At 43.7% G+C, this 18,966-nt stretch overlaps 1 protein-coding gene across 1 annotated transcript in view; it reads left to right on the forward strand.

Annotated features, from left to right (window-relative positions):
- The window catches only part of DPYS (dihydropyrimidinase), a 69,145-nt gene that overhangs the window by 40,157 nt on the left and 10,022 nt on the right, over nucleotides 1-18,966 (forward strand). Inside the window, exons 6-7 of the mRNA XM_075825839.1 lie at nucleotides 1,257-1,398; nucleotides 2,646-2,788. Of these exons, the coding sequence (XP_075681954.1) occupies nucleotides 1,257-1,398; nucleotides 2,646-2,788 (285 nt within the window). The remainder of the gene's footprint in view (nucleotides 1-1,256; nucleotides 1,399-2,645; nucleotides 2,789-18,966) is intronic.

Consider the following 18,966-nt stretch of genomic DNA (forward strand, 5'->3'; position numbering starts at 1 on the left):
TGAATCCCCCACCTTCTCTACACAAACTCACTATCCTGCTGCTACTCCCAATACTGTGCCTGAAGTTCTGCCCAGTACCCCAAATATTGTACTGCAGTAATATTAGTGCCATACAGATAGTCCCCCTGAAAATAATAGTACCACACACATAGTGCCCCCTTCAGTAATTAGGGACACACATAGTGTTCCCCAAAAATAAACGTGCCAAGCTCATAGTGCCCATGACAATATTAATGCACACTAACTGCCCCGTAAATTAATTTTAGCAAGTAAATAGTGCCCCTGACAATAATAGTGCCCACACAGTGCTCCCAAAAATAATTGTGCAAAGCAGAGTGCCAACAACAGTAATATTTCTCTCCTCTAAGTGCCCTCAAATATTGTCCTGCAGAAATAATAGTGCCACACATATAGTCCTCATGAAAGTACTAGTACCACACAGACTGGTCCTCCTACAATAATTAGTGCCACGCATAGTTCACTCAAAAATAATGGTGCCGAGCAAAAGTGCCCCTGACAGTAATACCGCCACAGATGAGTTTACCCTCAAAACAATTTTGCCAAGCTGATAGTGCCCCTGACAGTAATAGTGCCCATGCAGTGCTCCAAGAAATAATTGTGCCAAGCAGAGTGCCCCATTAATAATAATATCCACACAGTACCCTCAAAAATAATTGTGCACAGCAGAGTGCCATCAAAAGTATTAATGCTCCCCTACAGTGCCTCCAAAAGTAACTGTGCCATAATAATAGTGCTTCCCATAGTCCCCCCAAAAGAAAGTGGGCCTTAGTGTCCCCATACATGTAGTGCTCCCTTATAGTGCCTCTTAATTATAGTGCTCGCCATAGTGTCCCCAAAGTAACGGAACTGGGATCCCGATAGTAAAAGTTCCCTTCATAGTGCCGCCAAAAGTAATTGTGCTCCCTCAGAGTGCTCCCATTAGTAATAGGGCTAACATATAGTGCCCCCAAAATTAAGTGTATCACAGAGAAAAAATAATTCCAATACTTAACTCCCATTCGATGTTGCTTCCACAGTGCAGTGCAGGCCACAGGCTTCCTAGTTGAGTAAGCTGGGGAGAGAGGAAAGCTGTAGTAAACTTCAGAGCAGCACTCACAGATTATTATCCAGGGACCACGCCGTCACATTGATACATTCTGTACTCCTCATCATTACGTACATACAGTGGTTTAGAGCTGAATTATTTTTTCACCTGTTCCTTGGAAAACCCTTCCTAACTTTCCTTCATGTTGCAGTGATGACCTGAGTGTTACAGGAACAGATAACTGTACGTTTGACATTTGCCAGAAGGCACTTGGGAAAGACGATTTCACTAAGATTCCAAATGGAGTGAACGGCGTTGAGGACAGAATGTCTGTGATTTGGGAGAAAGGAGTGGTAAGATATCAAATGTTTTACAGAAAAAACATGGAGAAATGTTTCCATTCATGGCGCCATTGTTTTCAATGGGATTGCTCCAATGGCAAATGGCATCAGCCTCCGTTCAATTACGTTTTGGTAATTTCTGTTTGGCAGTATAGTGTAGTCTGCTATGCTCTGCTACCTAGCAGTGTCGTACACAGAAATCATAGGGACCCATAGCAAAAATTAGAATGGCCCCTACTCTGCCACATGTACTATACCTTTATTAAAGTTATTGTTTTACAGTCTGTTTTTGGGTTACAAATTCTGTGCTGATTCATTTCATAATGTTTTCTGACTTGATATATAATAACATTCTTGCTTCATACAGCCACCACTAGGGGGAGCTGTAAAAGGCTAGTATATAGAACCCAATGGGAGCCATATAAATTTGCATGCAGTGAGCTCCTCCTAGTGGAGGCTGTAGGTAGTTATTTTTACATTGTTACAGCAAGCAGGTAAAGCAGTTAATCTCCCTTCTAGCATCAGCTTCAAAGCATGTGACTTTTTTTCTTGAAAAGAGTATTTTTTATTATATGGTGTCTCATGCACATGCAACTATCATGTTATTCTATAGTGGGAGGGTGGGGGTGCAGCTTTTTTTTTCTAAGACCACAAAATAAATCCTCTTCATAGTCACATGTCTATTGCTCTGTGGTGAAAAAAATAAGTATTTTTGTAGTCCTAGTCGTTTTCTGCAGGGCTGATCACAAAATCTCTATTCAATGATCTACAGTATGTCCCCAGTAAGGCTCACAGTCTACATTTCCTGCACGATCATACACTAAGGCAAGTGGTAGCAATATCACCTAAGACTTATTACCAAATACTATTCTTAAATATCTCTTCTATAATAAAATATAATTATTTTTATATAATATAATCACAAATTATAACACCTGTACATTTAATTCAGTGCAGTATGTAATCTTATCCAGTAGATGTCACTGTTGCTATTGATGTCTATAGAAAACTGGGGCTAGTTCTTCATTTACAGAGCAGCAAGTGGTGACTGTTGTATCTTCTAAAAAAAAGTTTGCACAGGGGAGACTTGAAGCTCCCAATATATAGGGTTCCAACCTACCAAGTGCCATTTATAATACCGGTGTCTTCTTATATTGTAAAAGGGCCTTTGGGACTCCTCAGGCTGCAGAGCCGGGTGCGACTGCTAGCTCTGCACCCCATATTGCTACGTTTTATGCTTTTCTTCCTTTGTTCTCCAGCACAGCGGTGATATGGATGAAAACAGATTTGTAGCTGTCACAAGTTCCAATGCAGCAAAGATTTTTAACATGTATCCAAGGAAGGGGAAAATAGCAAAAGGCTCCGATGCAGATGTTGTTATCTGGGATCCGGAAGCTACAAGGTATAACATTTCCGACATTTTTTATTAACTTTATTGCAATATAACATGAGTTGTGTCTTATCACTTGAATTGACTTCAAGGACAGTTATCAAGGTCTGGGAGACGAGATATTATGTACCAAGTTATAGGGAAACACAGCAGCGACCCAAACTCCGATATACACTGTATATCTCAAAGCGACAGACTTCTCCTCTGATGGAAAAGACGCCTGTATTCTGTAGATGTGTAGGGATGATCAGTCACAGGTAGATTGGTCGGCCCTGTTACCGATATATCTCCCGCTCATACAAAGTAGTCATTCAGGTAGTAGACACATAGTTGCCAACGTTTTAAATTTTTTTCCAGGGACACTTAGGGTGTGTCGTCTTTGGTGTGTGTGTCATATGGGTGTGTGGTCTATCTAGTGGGTGTGGCTAGCATACCTCCCAACTTTTCATTTTCACAAATAGGGACAATAGAAGCGGCCCTGTTAGGCCACGCCTCTAACCCCACCCATTCAGCCCACATAGTACAATGCTCCCATAGAACCCCCTACACAGTATAATGCTTCTATAGCTGACCATCCACACTGTATAATACCCCATAGTTCCTTCCACACCGTATAATGCTCCCACTGCTGCCTCGACATAGTATAATACCCAAATATACTGTGTGGGACGCACTAATGCCCTCATAGTACCTCCCATACAATATAATGCCCCATAGCTGCCCCCACACAATATAATGCCCCCATATTTGTACCCGTACAGTTTAATGCCCACACAGATGCCCCCATACAGTATAATATCGCCATAGCTGCAGTGAATCGCTGGCCTCAGCGGTCACGTGCCGTTCATGGCAGCATCACTGCTGAGGCCAGCGATTGGCTGCAGCGGCACAGGATAAGGGGTTAAATGTGTGATCTCTGGGGGTCCAGCCACTGGGGCCCCTAGCGATGAGGAAAACGGGGGACCAAAAGTCCCCCGAAGTGCTACATAAGCATGGAGAGCTAATGCTCATGCTCAGCCAGCGCTCCATTAATGATCGAGCATGCGCACTAGCTCTCCATTCTTATGGAGCACTACGAGGGACTTTCGTTTCCCTGTTCTCCTCATCAATGGGGGTCCCAGTGTTCAGACCCCCAGCGATCACACATGTATCCCCTACCCTGTGGATTAGGAATACATGTTTGTGAGAAACCCCCTTTAACTCCATATGGGGCATGATCCACTCGGGCCTTTTTCGATTTAAGACGCCAGTGCCTGAAAAAACTAGCGTTTCTTAAATCATAAAATAAATGTCATTCATTTTATGATTTTAGAAATGCTAGTGTCCCTAGGCACTCTGCTTTTTTTTCTTACTCCAATTGTCACACTTTTCTCTACTCACGGTAGTCTGTCTGTTTTTTACTGACCGGTGGCTCGATGCTGCACTGCCTGTTGAGCGCACCTCCCGCTCCCTCACTCCGGGCATACAACGTTGTTGCGCCAAGCAACGTACTCACGCTGGGCGCAGGCAGCTGACGAGTCACGGTCTGACCACAGTCAGATCGTGACTCGTGAGCTGCCTGCAGTGAGTAAGGTAAATGTAAGCAAATTCAATTTGCGTTACACACTACACTACATAAATTACACACTAGACATATACTATACACATACAGTACATACGTTACACACTACACTATACACTACAATATATACATTACACACTACACTACATACATTACATACTAGACATATACTATACACATACAGTACATACGTTACACACTACACTACATACATTACACACTAGACATATACTATACACATACAGTACATACGTTACACACTACTCTATACACTACAATACATACATTACACAATACACTACATACATTACATACTAGACATATACTATACACATACAGTACATACGTTACACACTACACTATACACTACAATACATACATTACACACTACACTACATACATTACATACTAGACATATACTATACACATACAGTACATACGTTACACACTACACTACATACATTACACACTAGACATATACTATACACATACAGTACATACGTTACACACTACACTATACACTACAATACATACATTACACACTACACTACACTATACACACACAGTACATACGTTACACACTACACTACATACATTACACACTACACATATACTATACACACAGTACATACGTTGCACACTACACTACATACAATACACACTAGACATACTATACACACACAGTACATACGTTACACACTACACTATACACTACAATACATACATTACACACTACACTACATACATTACATACTAGACATATACTATACACATACAGTACATATGTTACACACTACACTACATACATTACACACGACATATACTATACACATACAGTACATACGTTACACACTACACTATACACTACAATACATACATTACACACTACACTACACTATACACACACAGTACATACGTTACACACTACACTACATACATTACACACTAGATATATACTATACACACAGTACATACGTTACACACTACACTATACACTACAATACATACATTACACACTAGACATATACTATACACATACAGTACATACATTACACACTACACTATACACTACAATACATACATTACACACTAGACATATACTATACACATACAGTACATACATTACACACTACACTATACACTACAATACATACATTACACACTACACTATACACTACAATACATACATTACACACTAGACATATACTATACACATACAGTACATACGTTACACACTACACTATACACTACAATACATACATTACACACTACACTACACTATACACACACAGTACATACGTTACACACTACACTACATACATTACACACTAGACATATACTATACACACAGTACATACGTTGCACACTACACTACATACAATACACACTAGACATACTATACACACACAGTACATACGTTACAAACTACACTATACACTACAATACATACATTACACACTAGACATATACTATACACATACAGTACATACATTACACACTACACTATACACTACAATACATACATTACACACTACACTATACACTACAATACATACATTACACACTAGACATATACTATACACATACAGTACATACATTACACACTACACTATACACTACAATACATACATTACACACTACACTATACACTACAATACATACATTACACACTACACTATACACTACAATACATACATACATTACACACTACACTATACACACTACACTACATACATTACGCACTAGACATACACTATACACTTACAGTACATACATTACACACATTCACCTTTTGTGCAGGCAGCTGCCTATATGGCTCTTTTCTTGCTGTGCACGGAGACTCCTGAGGAAACCACTAGCGGTGGTTATTGAGTCCATCATGTCAGGATTTCCCTTCAGTTGCAGAGCAGACACCCTGCGCGCCTCCCTCTCCGTCCCGACACTGAGCGGTGTCGTATTTACAATGGCGATGGGAGAGTGGAGAGCAGGGGAGCGGGGTCAGGGAGGGGTTATAAAGGTGGCACAGGAAAGATGTGCTGTTCTTAAAGAGGCTCTGTCACCAGATTCTCAAATCCCTATCTCCTATTGCATGTGATCGGCGATGCAATGTAGATAACAGTAACGTTTTTTTTTTTTTTAAACTTTCATTTTTGGCCAAGTTATGAGCTATTTTATATACATGCAAATGAGCTTTGAAATGGACAACTGGGCGTGTTTTTTTTTTCGTATGTCCAACTGAGCGTGTATTGTGTTTTTAACTGGGCGTGTTTACTTGTTTTACTAACTGGGCGTTGTGAATAGAAATGTATGATGCTGACGAATCAGTGACCAATCAGCATCATGCACTAGAACGATGTGCAGCCACATACACAAGTGTCCTGATAATGAATACACATGACCTCCAGCCTGGACGTCATGTGTATTCAGAATCCTGACACTTCTGATTCTTTTCTGTGAGATTACAGCAAGCCACGCGTAATCTCGCGAGATTATGAGGTAAACGAGATTTTGTTTCCCTTGCTGGAAATCTCACAGAAAAGGTTAGTGACGTCAGGGGCATCTCCTGCAGCAGAATCACCGGCCAGATCCTTGCCGACGCCTGGCTGGGGATTCTGCTCATAGAGGGAGCCACTGACGACATCTCTGTCCATATATGAACAATGAAGTCAGGGACTCCTGGAGTGCCGGAATCCCCGACCAAAGCGTTACTGTTGCCCTGGCCGGGAATTCCACTCATATAGAGAGCCCTGACTTCACTGTCCATATAAGGGCAGTGACGTCAGTGGCCCCTCCTGCAGCAGAATCCCCGGCCAGTGCATCGGCAATGCTTTGGCCGGGGATTTCGCTCCAGGATGAGTGAATGGCAGAGCAAGAAGCAGATTGTTTCCTGCTCTGCCATAGTATTCAATTGTATCTGAGTCCTGAAGATGCAGATACAATTGAATGTAGCAGTTACCGGGACAAGTCCCGGGACAGTAATTTGCCGGGACTGTCTCTGTAAATTCGGACAGTCCCGGCAAATTCGAGACAGTTGGCAAGTATGGTAGGCATATATAATAGAACTGATGTAAACCTGTAGTACATTGTGCTACTACTGGTCAATACTATATAGGAATACAAGCAAGTGCAGACATTAAAGGAACTTTAAATGTAAAGGACGGAACTGATACTATATTATACAGGGATTAAGATCGCACCAAAGAGAGAATGCCTTTGTCATGGCTATTTTATCAGGGACCAGTTCAGTTCTGAAGAGGCTTTGAGAGGCCCATACATTACAAACCCCCATAAATCACCCCATTTTAAAAACTGCACCCCTCAAAGTATTCAAAGCAGCATTCAGAAAGCTTTTGAGCGCAGCATCTGAGGGGTTAATCGGCCGGATCGGAGGCTAGCTTCCATCCTAGTCATTACAGCAAGGTGTCATCTGTAACATACAGCTGACCGAGACTAAACTGTACTTCACTTTGCAGGAACCCCTGCCCGACAGCGCCGTGTATATATACGGCGGATGTCGGGAAGGGGTTAATATTAAGTTTTGTTGTGGTCACAAGACTCTGGTGCCAGGCCATCTGTGGCACCCCCTTCTTTAGTGGTGGCTCATGCACCATGTGTGACCGCACAGGTTGCATTCTCCTAAGGCCGGCGCTGTCGTAAATCATTACTTATAAGAATCATAGCCTATTTCCTCAAACCCCAAACTCCTAGCTGCGCCGAGTATCAATAACTAAATGGAGTCCAATTCCAGTTTATGCTATGAAGCCCATGATTACTTGTTGTGCTCCTGATTTACATGTATGATTCGTTATGTACAAAAACCAGGAAACCTCTAATATCTAGAATTATCTGGAGTGAGAAAAATAACCCACAGGCTGCTTCTAGAGTAGATGGTAACCTCATTGATATAAATGGTAACATCTAAAGGGCTTGTCTGGTTTCAGCAAATTAATTGTATTTTTTGTATAAGTAAAAGTTACACAATTTTCCAATAAACATTTCTATTTAATTCCTCATGGTTTTCAAAATCTCTGCTTGTGGACAACCCCTTTAAACTGCATAACATAGTCCTGGTGAAATCATCTTGAGGGGCATTAGACACACATCCGTTTATATCATGGCTTGAACCATTGCTCAGTAAAGGTCAGTTAAAGGGGTTCTCCAGGCATTTTATATTGATAACCAATCCTACCTTCCGGCAGCCCCGCCAATTAGCTAACTGAAGGGCCCGCGGCAGCGAACACCACGGTCTCTTTATAGCTGACCAGCGCTGTACACATCCATAGCGTCTGTGCCTGGAATTGCAGTTCTGGACTCATTCAAGTGAATGGGACTGAGCTGCAATCCCAGTCACAGCCGCTACGGATGTGTACGGTGTTGTGCGTGTGTCCGATAAAAACTGACATTTTGGTCCATGTTTCTCGGCCATTTTGCATCCATTTTGCATCCGTTCCGTTTCTATTCCGGGCCGTGTTTCCGTTTTTAACGCCCTATTTTGACCCGTTTTGTATCAATTTTTTTCCTTGTCCGTTTTAAAAACTGAGGAATTTAATTTGTCAATTTTTTGCCACATACTGCCCTGTGTAAATAGTACCACACACTGCCCTCTGTAGATACTGCCACAAACTGCCCTCTGTAAATAGTACCACACTGCCCTCTGTATATAATGCCACACACTGCCCTCTGTAGATACTGCCACAAACTGCCCTCTGTAAATAGTACCACACTGCCCTCTGTATATAATGCCACACACTGCCCTCTGTAGATAATGCCAAACACTGCCCTCTGTAGATAATGCCACACACTGCCCTCTGTAGATAATGTCACACACTGCCCTCTGTATATACTGCCACACACTGCCCTCTGTAGATGATCTCACACACTGCCCTCTGTATATAATGCCACACACTGCCCTCTGTAGATGATCTCACACACTGCCCTCTGTAGATGATCTCACACACTGCCCTCTGTATATAATGCCACACACTGCCCTCTGTAGATGATCTCACACACTGCCCTCTGTATATAATGCCACACACTGCCCTCTGTAGATAATGCCAAACACTGCCCTCTGTAGATAATGCCACACACTGCCCTCTGTAGATAATGCCACACACTGCCCTCTGTAGATAATACCACACACTGCCCTCTGTAGATAATGCCACACACTGCCCTCTGTAAATAATGCCACACACTGCCCTCTGTAGATGATCTCACACACTGCCCTCTGTATATAATGCCACACACTGCCCTCTGTAGATGATCTCACACACTGCCCTCTGTAGATGATCTCACACACTGCCCTCTGTATATAATGCCACACACTGCCCTCTGTAGATGATCTCACACACTGCCCTCTGTAGATGATCTCACACACTGCCCTCTGTATATAATGCCACACACTGCCGTCTGTAGATGATCTCACACACTGCCCTCTGTATATAATGCCACACACTGCCCTCTGTAGATGATCTCACACACTGCCCTCTGTAGATGATCTCACACACTGCCCTCTGTATATAATGCCACACACTGCCCTCTGTAGATGATCTCACACCCTGCCCTCTGTAGATAATGCCACACACTGCCCTCTGTAGATAATGGCACACACTGCCCTCTGTAGATAATGCCACACACTGCCCTCTGTAGATAGTACCACAAACTGCCCACTGTATATAATGACGAACATCCTCCTGTAGGTAGTGCCACACAGCCCCCTTGTAGATAGCACCCCCGTAGATGGCACCCCCCCTACATGTAGATAGTGCCAATGTAGCTTCGGCAACACTGTGGCCAGTGATTAGAGGGTTTCCGCTCCTACCGGAGCTACAGTGGCGCTATCTTTCAGACAGGGGGGCTGCCATCTACAAGGGGGCTGTGGCACGGCACCATAGACTTCTATGGGAGCCGTGCGGCCGGGAGAATGGCCGAAAATAGGATATGTTCCATTTTTTTGACAGACCGTCAAAAAATCGGTCATGTGAATTGCCCCACTTGGGGCCTATTGTTCTTACTGCGGACATGTGACGGCATGGTCTAGTATCCCTGTAGTGTGAATGGGGCCTTAGGATCTTCCCACTGCTTATCTATATGGATTATACTATATTTTTAAGTTGCACCAGTTACTCTACTATATTATTACTTTACTATAAATGTGCACCAGCTGGTTCAGATAAATAAAGGTACATATTCATAGTCAGGGCCGGTGTGAGCACCCGGCGAACCGGGTCAAGTGCCAGGGCCAAATACCCTTGGAGGGACCCACTCGACCGCCGGGTAATGATGCAGCCGTCATGGCTCCTTCAGAAGTGGAATCCCCGGCCAAAGAGGGGCTGTGTGGCAAAACCTGGGAGGGGGTTGTGTGGCATTACCTGGGTGGGGGGCTGTGTGGCAATACCTGGAAGGGGGGCTGAGTGGCACTACCTGGGGGGTGGCACTACCTGGGGGTACTGTTCGGCACTACTTGGGAGGGGGGCTGTGTGGCACTGCCTACAGAGGGCACTAAATATATGGGGGCACAAAATGGGGGCCTAATTTCTATATGGTGGTATAAACAGGGCCTAACTTCTAAATGGGGGCACAAAGTTTTCTGTCATTTTCTGCTGCCGTGTTCCCCCGCAAAAGCGCCCACTAAGTCTGTGTCGCCCAAGGGCCCACATAAACCCTGAGCCGGTCCTATTCATAGTTTCCGTGCATGAAACAAAGTGGGGAAACAGTCTATATGACCTTTTTTCCAAAATGTAAAGTGGGCTATAAAATTCAGAATAAAACAGCATTTGTAGCATTACTTACTTGTGCTCGGCAAGCCTCGGGAATCTGATTCACGCCAGGACCTAATCCACTTAAACAAAGTACCGTGTTAAGTCAACAAAATGTCAGCAAAGCATAAATTCAACATGATTAAATTGGAGAATATTCTGGAGTTGAAATGACTTCACTACTGGAGCATCAATTAGACAATTTCAAAGAAGTGTAAGTCAGCAAAGAATTGAGCACAGTCTCAGTGCAGCCATGCCAGAAGCCTGGTGTCAGCAACTCAAGTCCACCATGCCCAGACATAAATCATATTTAGTGCATGGTGGAAAATTATCTGCATTGTAATGTTGGGAAGAGATGCAACTCATTACACTCAAACTGCACCATCTATGGGTCTCCACCTCAGGACGACTGGTGCTACCTTACTGTACTTTGTCCATCTATGCAGGAGCAATGTTGCTTAGGCAGTGCAGGACCATTTTGTTTCTGCACTGTATGGCAATGTTACTTTGATACTGTATAGCACTATTATTTGGGCACTGTATACTGGTATTATTTGGGCAGTGTATGACTGTCATGACAGTGTACACAACAAAATGGTAACAGCACACTGCGAACACTAATGCCACCTAAGCCGCTAAATATAAATAAATATGCATTACTGATAAATCTACTTACAATAGTGAGGTTCTTAGCTCACATTTTGATCAAATTGTGTGAACCCACCTGCCACGACAAGGCGTCCTCCATAGGTGGGGACCTACTCTGCATATACACCCAGAACTGGGACTAAGCCTACATATATCTGGGGATGGTAGGAACCAGCATTAAACTAATTAAAATCACACAGGGCAGAATGGGAGGAGTGCAAGATCAAAAATGGAGGTAGTCACTAACCCCACATATATGCAGTACATAAAAGACATGAAAGTTTGATCCGCACATTCCAGCAAAATGAAACAAAACGTGTATACAGATGCAAGAACGCCTGTGACTGCAATTTATACAGCACACAAGAAAATGGCGACAGCACACTGCGAACACCAATGTCACCTAAGTCGCTAAATATAAATATGCATTACTGCTAAATCTACTTACAATAGGGAGGTTCTTAGCGCACAATTTGATCAAATTGTGTGAGCCCACCAGGTGCCCTCTATGAGGTGGTCCCTAAACTGCTCATAAACACAGAACTGGGACTAAGCCTACATATATCTGGGGATGGTAGGAACCAGCATTAAACTAATTAGAATCATGACAGTGTATTTTATTTGGACACTGTGACCATATGTGTCCAAATGTGATCCTATGGAGATATTATTTTGGCACTGTATAGTAGTATTTGAATGTTCTGTAATACTGTTATTTGACCAGTATACTGTGGTATTATTTGGGCAGCGTATGACACTAGAATTTGGGCACTGCCTAGGGCTATTCTGTATGTCATATTTGTTTGTGAACAAATAGTGATTTTATTTTGGCACTGTATGGTAGTGTTTGTCCAAATAATACCACTATACACTGCCCAAGTAACAGTACTACAGTATGTGCAAACATTACCATACAGTGCCTAAATAATACCACTATACACTGCCCCAGTAACAGTATTACAGAATGTGCACTGTATGGTAGTGTTTGCCCAAATAATACCAATACACACTGCCCCAATAACAGTATTACAGAATGTGCACTGTATGGTAGTGTTTTCACATTCTGTAGTACTGTTACTTGGGCAGTGTATAGTGGTATTATATGGGTACTGTATGGTAGTATTTGCACTTTCTGTCGTACTGTTATTTGGGCAGTGTATAGTGATATTATTTGGGTACTGTGTGTGACTGCTATTTGTGATTATGGTGATTTTACATGGGCACTTTATGGTGGTATATTTGAGCATTCTTTAGTTATTGTAGTGTTGTATGTTGGCACTGGACACCGCATGGTACTGTTATTCACGCATCACTGTACTATAGCTTTTCGAATACCCTTCTTCTGCTGCTGATCGAAATATTGTAGATGTAAAATGTCCATCTTTTACCTGTATCCTGTTTTTTTCTGAGCTATTCTGTTATGTAAATGTACAGTATAGGTGTACCACATCATGTCAAAATACATGTCTCAGGATTGCTTAGTGTTACCCTAAGCCCGGGGTCAGCAGGCTTTGGCACTCCAGCTGTTGTAAAATTAAAACTCTCAGAATGTCCTGACAGCCAAAGGCTTTATTGTTTCGGTATGTCAGGGCATGCTGGGTAATTGTAGTTTCAGAGCAGCTGGAGTGCCGAAGGTTGCTGACCCCTGTCCTAAGCTAACATGGTTCTCATACGTAATGGCCTGTGATTGGATGAGGTCCTACTAGGTCTCTTTGACCTCAGGGAGAAGGAGATGTCCAGAAAAAAAATCCTAATATACCTGTATGTACACAATATGGCTGCAGTGACGTGTCCATAGGAGTTTGTGTGGACCGGACCGGCAGTCGAGCATGCACGATGCCGCTCCCATACAAACTCCTCCTCACTGTAGTTGTGCTGGAGAGGGGGAACATGGGTACTTGGGACCACAAAACACGTGATCGGTGGGGCCCCAGTGATCTAACCTTTTTTTCATCTATCCTGTAGGTAGGTAATAAATGTAGATTATAGTGAAATCTATTTAAATTAAAAAAAAAAAAAAAGCCTGAGAATCTTTTATAACCTTTTCAAGGTACAAAAAAGAAATGGCGATTATTCAGTATCTATAATGTCATAATGTCTGGAGAAAAACAATCATATGGCACACTCCTTTACACAGACAGTGGATGTGGTCAAATACCCCTCGACATAACTTTAAAGGATCAAATACTTTGGTCGGCTTAACTCTGACCCCTCACCCTTACCCTTGAATAAGACTCAGACAACTGTTGTGGTGAAAGGCCATAGCAGCCATATTTATTAAATAACATTTTCAACCAAATATACAAATTCAGCATAATCATAAATATATGTCTTACATATAAATAACCAATATTAACAGATAATAACATAATAGCATATGTCAGTTATGGGAGGGAGAAAAAGCTCCTTGAAGGCAGTGTACAAAAAACTCATTTTACCCTTGGCCATCCACACCTGACCCAAAGGCGCTTCTCCCTTTGTGCGCCAAACTGAATCACTTTCCCTTTTTTGCCCCTTAAGTAACCTGTACCCTGCAAAGCCCACACTCCACCTACTGGTTAACCCTATACCTTCCTGACAAAACCTTAACCCCTTACAGTACCTTCTCAGCCTCCCTGCTTCTACCCCAGTCAAGCCGCATTCCACTACGGCTTCGCCCCGCTCCATTGCTCTCCGTACCCCCTTTTTTATAATACCTGAAAAGCCACATTTTGCAGATTATTGCCCTATACTAAATCATCTTATTCGAGTTCATATTTCTGGATTTCTGCAAAAAACACATTACAAAGGGAAAACATATCAGTGCTTCAAAATAGCAGCCAACCATATAGCAAATCCACTGTCTTTTCTTAAAGGATGCTAAGACATCAAGTATTAACTTTGCCTTGTCTGTGTGTACAACTAGCGCTAAAGACACCTAAAAAGATGTATAAAGCCTTAAAAGAGTTTTTCTTCAATGTTTGATCATTACGGGTACAACCGGCAGGATCCCACCACTCAGCACAATAAGGGGGCTAGAGCGGTAGCCATCTATAATGTTTACAAAGGCACAGCGACTTGTCCATATGGCAGGGTATGCCTGGCACTGAGGCTCAGTCCCATACAAGTTATTGGGATGGAAAAGACCATGACTGGTGTCCTGTCTGCTAAATCACAAACCTAATAAAATGAGTTGAAGGTAGCGGAGATGTTGCCCTGGTTGAATTTAAACAGAGGACCCCAGGGCTGCAAATCGGCCGTACAAACAACTGACCCACTGTGCTGCCACTGCTGCCCCGTTCTGTTTAGTGCCCCCTCCACCTCCAATGTAATAACTGGTTTAACACATTTCATACCAATTTTATTCTGAGTTCTAGCGCTTTTTCTTGTCATTCAAGGCAGAATATTCTTGGCTGTTCCTTGCCTGATATAGCATTGGCAGGGTGGTATAATGAGCATTATTGTCATAGAAAGACGTCTACGCTAATCCTGAACAATTACTGACACTTCCAGGGAGAGGAATTTAATGTCAGATGAATGTTAATAGACATACCATTAGCCTAAATATCACACATCTGAATATTTAAAGCAGTAGAAATTGGTATAATTGGAGGTACAAAAGCTGGAGCCTTCCATGTGGCTGCACCGAGGGCAATGACATGCGGTCTGCATATTAAATTGACCAAGGTTGTGTTGGTTTATTACTAGCTGGTTGTGATGGATTCGGCATGACTGCTAAACAAGCAGAAACATATTGGTTTTGACAGATGGTTGGGAGGTTATTTTGATCTCGGCTGTTGTGCAGGTAGAAGGGATGTTGTGCACGTCTAATGGTCTGTTATGTAATGTACAGCGGATCTATCTGCGGTTCGGTGTGACAAGTTCTCTTCTATTTATTTGTGTTTCTATTTATTTGTATTGTTTTTGTTTTGCTGTTCATTTTTTAAGGGAATGAATCATCGGTAAATGTCATATTTAAATCAGGTTTTTGTTTTTTTATATTTTGTATTTAAACAGTTTTTGGTGTTTTTTCTTTTTTAACCCCTTAATACCGAAAGTATTTTAAACCTTCATGACCGAGCAATTTTTTACGTTTTTCCATCGTCGCATTCAAAGATCTATAACTTTTTTATTTTTGCGTCGACATAGCTGTATAAGGACTTTTTTTTTGCGGGACATGTTGTATTTTATAATAGCACCATTTTTGGGGTACATATAATTTATTGATTAACTTTTTAATAACTTTTTTTAGTGGGGTACTGGGGAAAAAACAGAAATTTTGCCTTTTTTTTTTTGCGTCTTAACTTTACACCATTTACCGTGTGGTATAAATAACATAATAACTTTATTCAGCGGGTCGTTACGATTGCGGCGATACCAAATTTATATGGATTTTTTTTATGTTTTCCTACTTTTACATAGTAAAAACACATTTGTTTTTCAAAATTATTTGCTTTTGTGTCGCCATATCTTAAGAGCCATAACTTTTTTATTTTTTGACCGATGCAGCTGTATGAGGGCTTTTTTTTTGCGGGACGACTTGTAGTTTTTATTGGTACCATTTTGGACTAGATGCGACTGTTTGATCACTTTTTATCAAATTCTTTTGAAGGCAGGATGAACAGAAAACAGCAATTCTGGCGTTGTTTTTTATTATATTTTATATGGCGTTCACCGTGCGGGTTAAATAATGTAATCGTTTCATAGTTGGGTTCGTTACGGACGCAGCAATACCAAATATGAGTAACTTTTTACTTTTTTTCATAATAAAATATTTTGTAAGGGGAAAACGTGTTTTTTTTAAATTATTTTTTTACTTGGGACACTTATTTATTTATTTCAAACTTTATTTAACTTTTTTTTACTTTATTTTTAGTCCCACTGGGGGACTTTACTGTGCAAACTTTTGATCGCTATAATAATACACTGAAATACTTCTGTATTTCAGTGCATTATTGCCAGCCAGTGTAAAACATGCCTCTGGCATGGCCTAACAGGCAATTACTAAAGGCAGACCTGGGGGCCTTTGTTAGGCCCCCAGGCTGCCATAGAAACTATCGGCACTCCGCAATGAACGCGGCGATGCCAGTGGGATGAGGTAGCCCCCTCCATCTAAAATCACTCAGATGCGGCGCTCGCTATTGAGCACCGCTTCTGAGGCGTTAAATATGATCGGAGAACACTGCTAGTGGTCTCCGATCGTTGCCCTGAAGCCCAAGGCTGTTACTAACATCCCGGGCTTCAGCAGCACGATGCAGGAAAAGTTCTTTTGAAGTGCTGACGTGAAAAGGCGGCGCTTCAGAAGAACTACCCTGAATGGCCGACGTAAAAACACTATACGCCGGTCGTTAAGTGGTTAAATGACCATATATATATCCCCCTGTAGATAACGCCATAAATCCCCCCCTGTAGATAACGCCACACAGCCCCCCCCCTGTAGATAACGCCATACAGCCCCCTGTAGATAACGCCATACAGCACCCCCTGTAGATAACGCCATACAGCACCCCCTGTAGATAACGCCATACAGACCCCCCCTGTAGATAACACCATACAGCCCCCTCTGTAGATAGCGCCATACAGCCCCCTCTGTAGATAGCACCATACAGACCCCTCTGTAGATAGCGCCATACAGCCCCCACTGTAGAGAATGCCATACAACCCCCCTGTAGATAGCGCCATACAGCCCCCTATGTAGATAACGCCATACAGCCCCCCTGTAGATAGCGCCATACAGCCCCACTGTAGATAGCGCCATACAGCCCCCACTGTAGAGAACGCCATACAGCCCCCCTGTAGATAGCGCCATACAGCCCCCTCTGTAGATAGCGCAATACAGCCCCCTCTGTAGATAACGTAGTTCCCTACAGGGGGGGGGCTGTATGGCGTTATCTACAGGGGGGACTGTATGGCGTTCTCTACAGAGGGGGCTGTATGGCGCCATACAGCCCCCCCCTGTAGAGAACGCCATACAGCCCCCCCTGTAGGGAACGCCATACAGCCCCCCCTGTAGGGAACGCCATACAGCCCCCCCCTGTAGGAAACGCCATATAGCCCCCCCTGTAGGGAACGCCATACAGCCCCCTCCTGTAGGGAACGCCATACAGCCCCCCCTGTAGGGAACGCCATACAGCCCCTCCCCTGTAGGGAACGCCATACAGCCCCCCCCTGTAGGGAACGCCATACAGCCCCCTGTAGGGAACGCCATACAGCCCCCTGTAGGGAACGCCATACAGCCCCCCCTGTAGGGAACGCCATACAGCCCCCACTGTAGGGAACGCCATACAGCCCCCACTGTAGAGAACGCCATACAGCCCCCACTGTAGAGAACGCCATACAGCCCCCTCTGTAGATAGCGCCATACAGCCCCCTCTGTAGATAGCGCCATACAGCCCCCCTGTAGATAACGTAGTTCCCTACAGGGGGGGCTGTATGGCGTTATCTACAGGGGGGACTGTATGGCGTTCTCTACAGAGGGGGCTGTATGGCGCGAACGCCATACAGCCCCCACTGTAGAGAACGCCATACAGCCCCCCCTGTAGGGAACGCCATACAGCCCCCCCTGTAGGGAACGCCATACAGCCCCCCCTGTAGGGAACGCCATATAGCCCCCCCCCCTGTAGGGAACGCCATACAGCCCCCCCCTGTAGGGAACGCCATACAGACCCCCTGTAGGGAACGCCATACAGCCCCCCCTGTAGGGAACGCCATACAGCCCCCCCCTGTAGGGAACGCCATACAGCCCCCCTGTAGGGTACGCCATACAGCCCCTCCCCTGTAGGGAACGCCATACAGCCCCCCTGTAGGGAACGCCATACAGCCCCCCCCTGTAGGGAACGCCATACAGCCCCCCCTGTAGGGAACGCGATACAGCCCCCCCCTCCTGTAGGGAACGCCATACAGCGTACCCAAACCCCCAAAAAATTCAACCTACAGTGTGTCCTACAAAAGACATGTTTCCCCTATCCACAGGATAGGGGATACATGTGTGATCGCTGGCAGCGATAGGGAGAACGGGGGACTGAAAGTCCCCTGAACTTCTCCATGACTGACCTCTGACTTCCGGTGTCTGCGCAGCTCAATAAAAATGAAAGGAGCGCTGGTCACGCATGCGCACAAGCGCGACCGGCGCTCCATTCATTTCTACAGAGCTGCTGACACAGACCCCGGAAGTCCGAGGTTTGTGATGGAGAACTTCAGGGGACTTTCAGTCCCCTGTTCTCCCTATCAGTGCCAGCGATCACACA

The sequence above is a fragment of the Rhinoderma darwinii genome, chromosome 5 (assembly GCF_050947455.1).
Source record: "Rhinoderma darwinii isolate aRhiDar2 chromosome 5, aRhiDar2.hap1, whole genome shotgun sequence".
Lineage (NCBI taxonomy): Eukaryota > Metazoa > Chordata > Amphibia > Anura > Rhinodermatidae > Rhinoderma > Rhinoderma darwinii.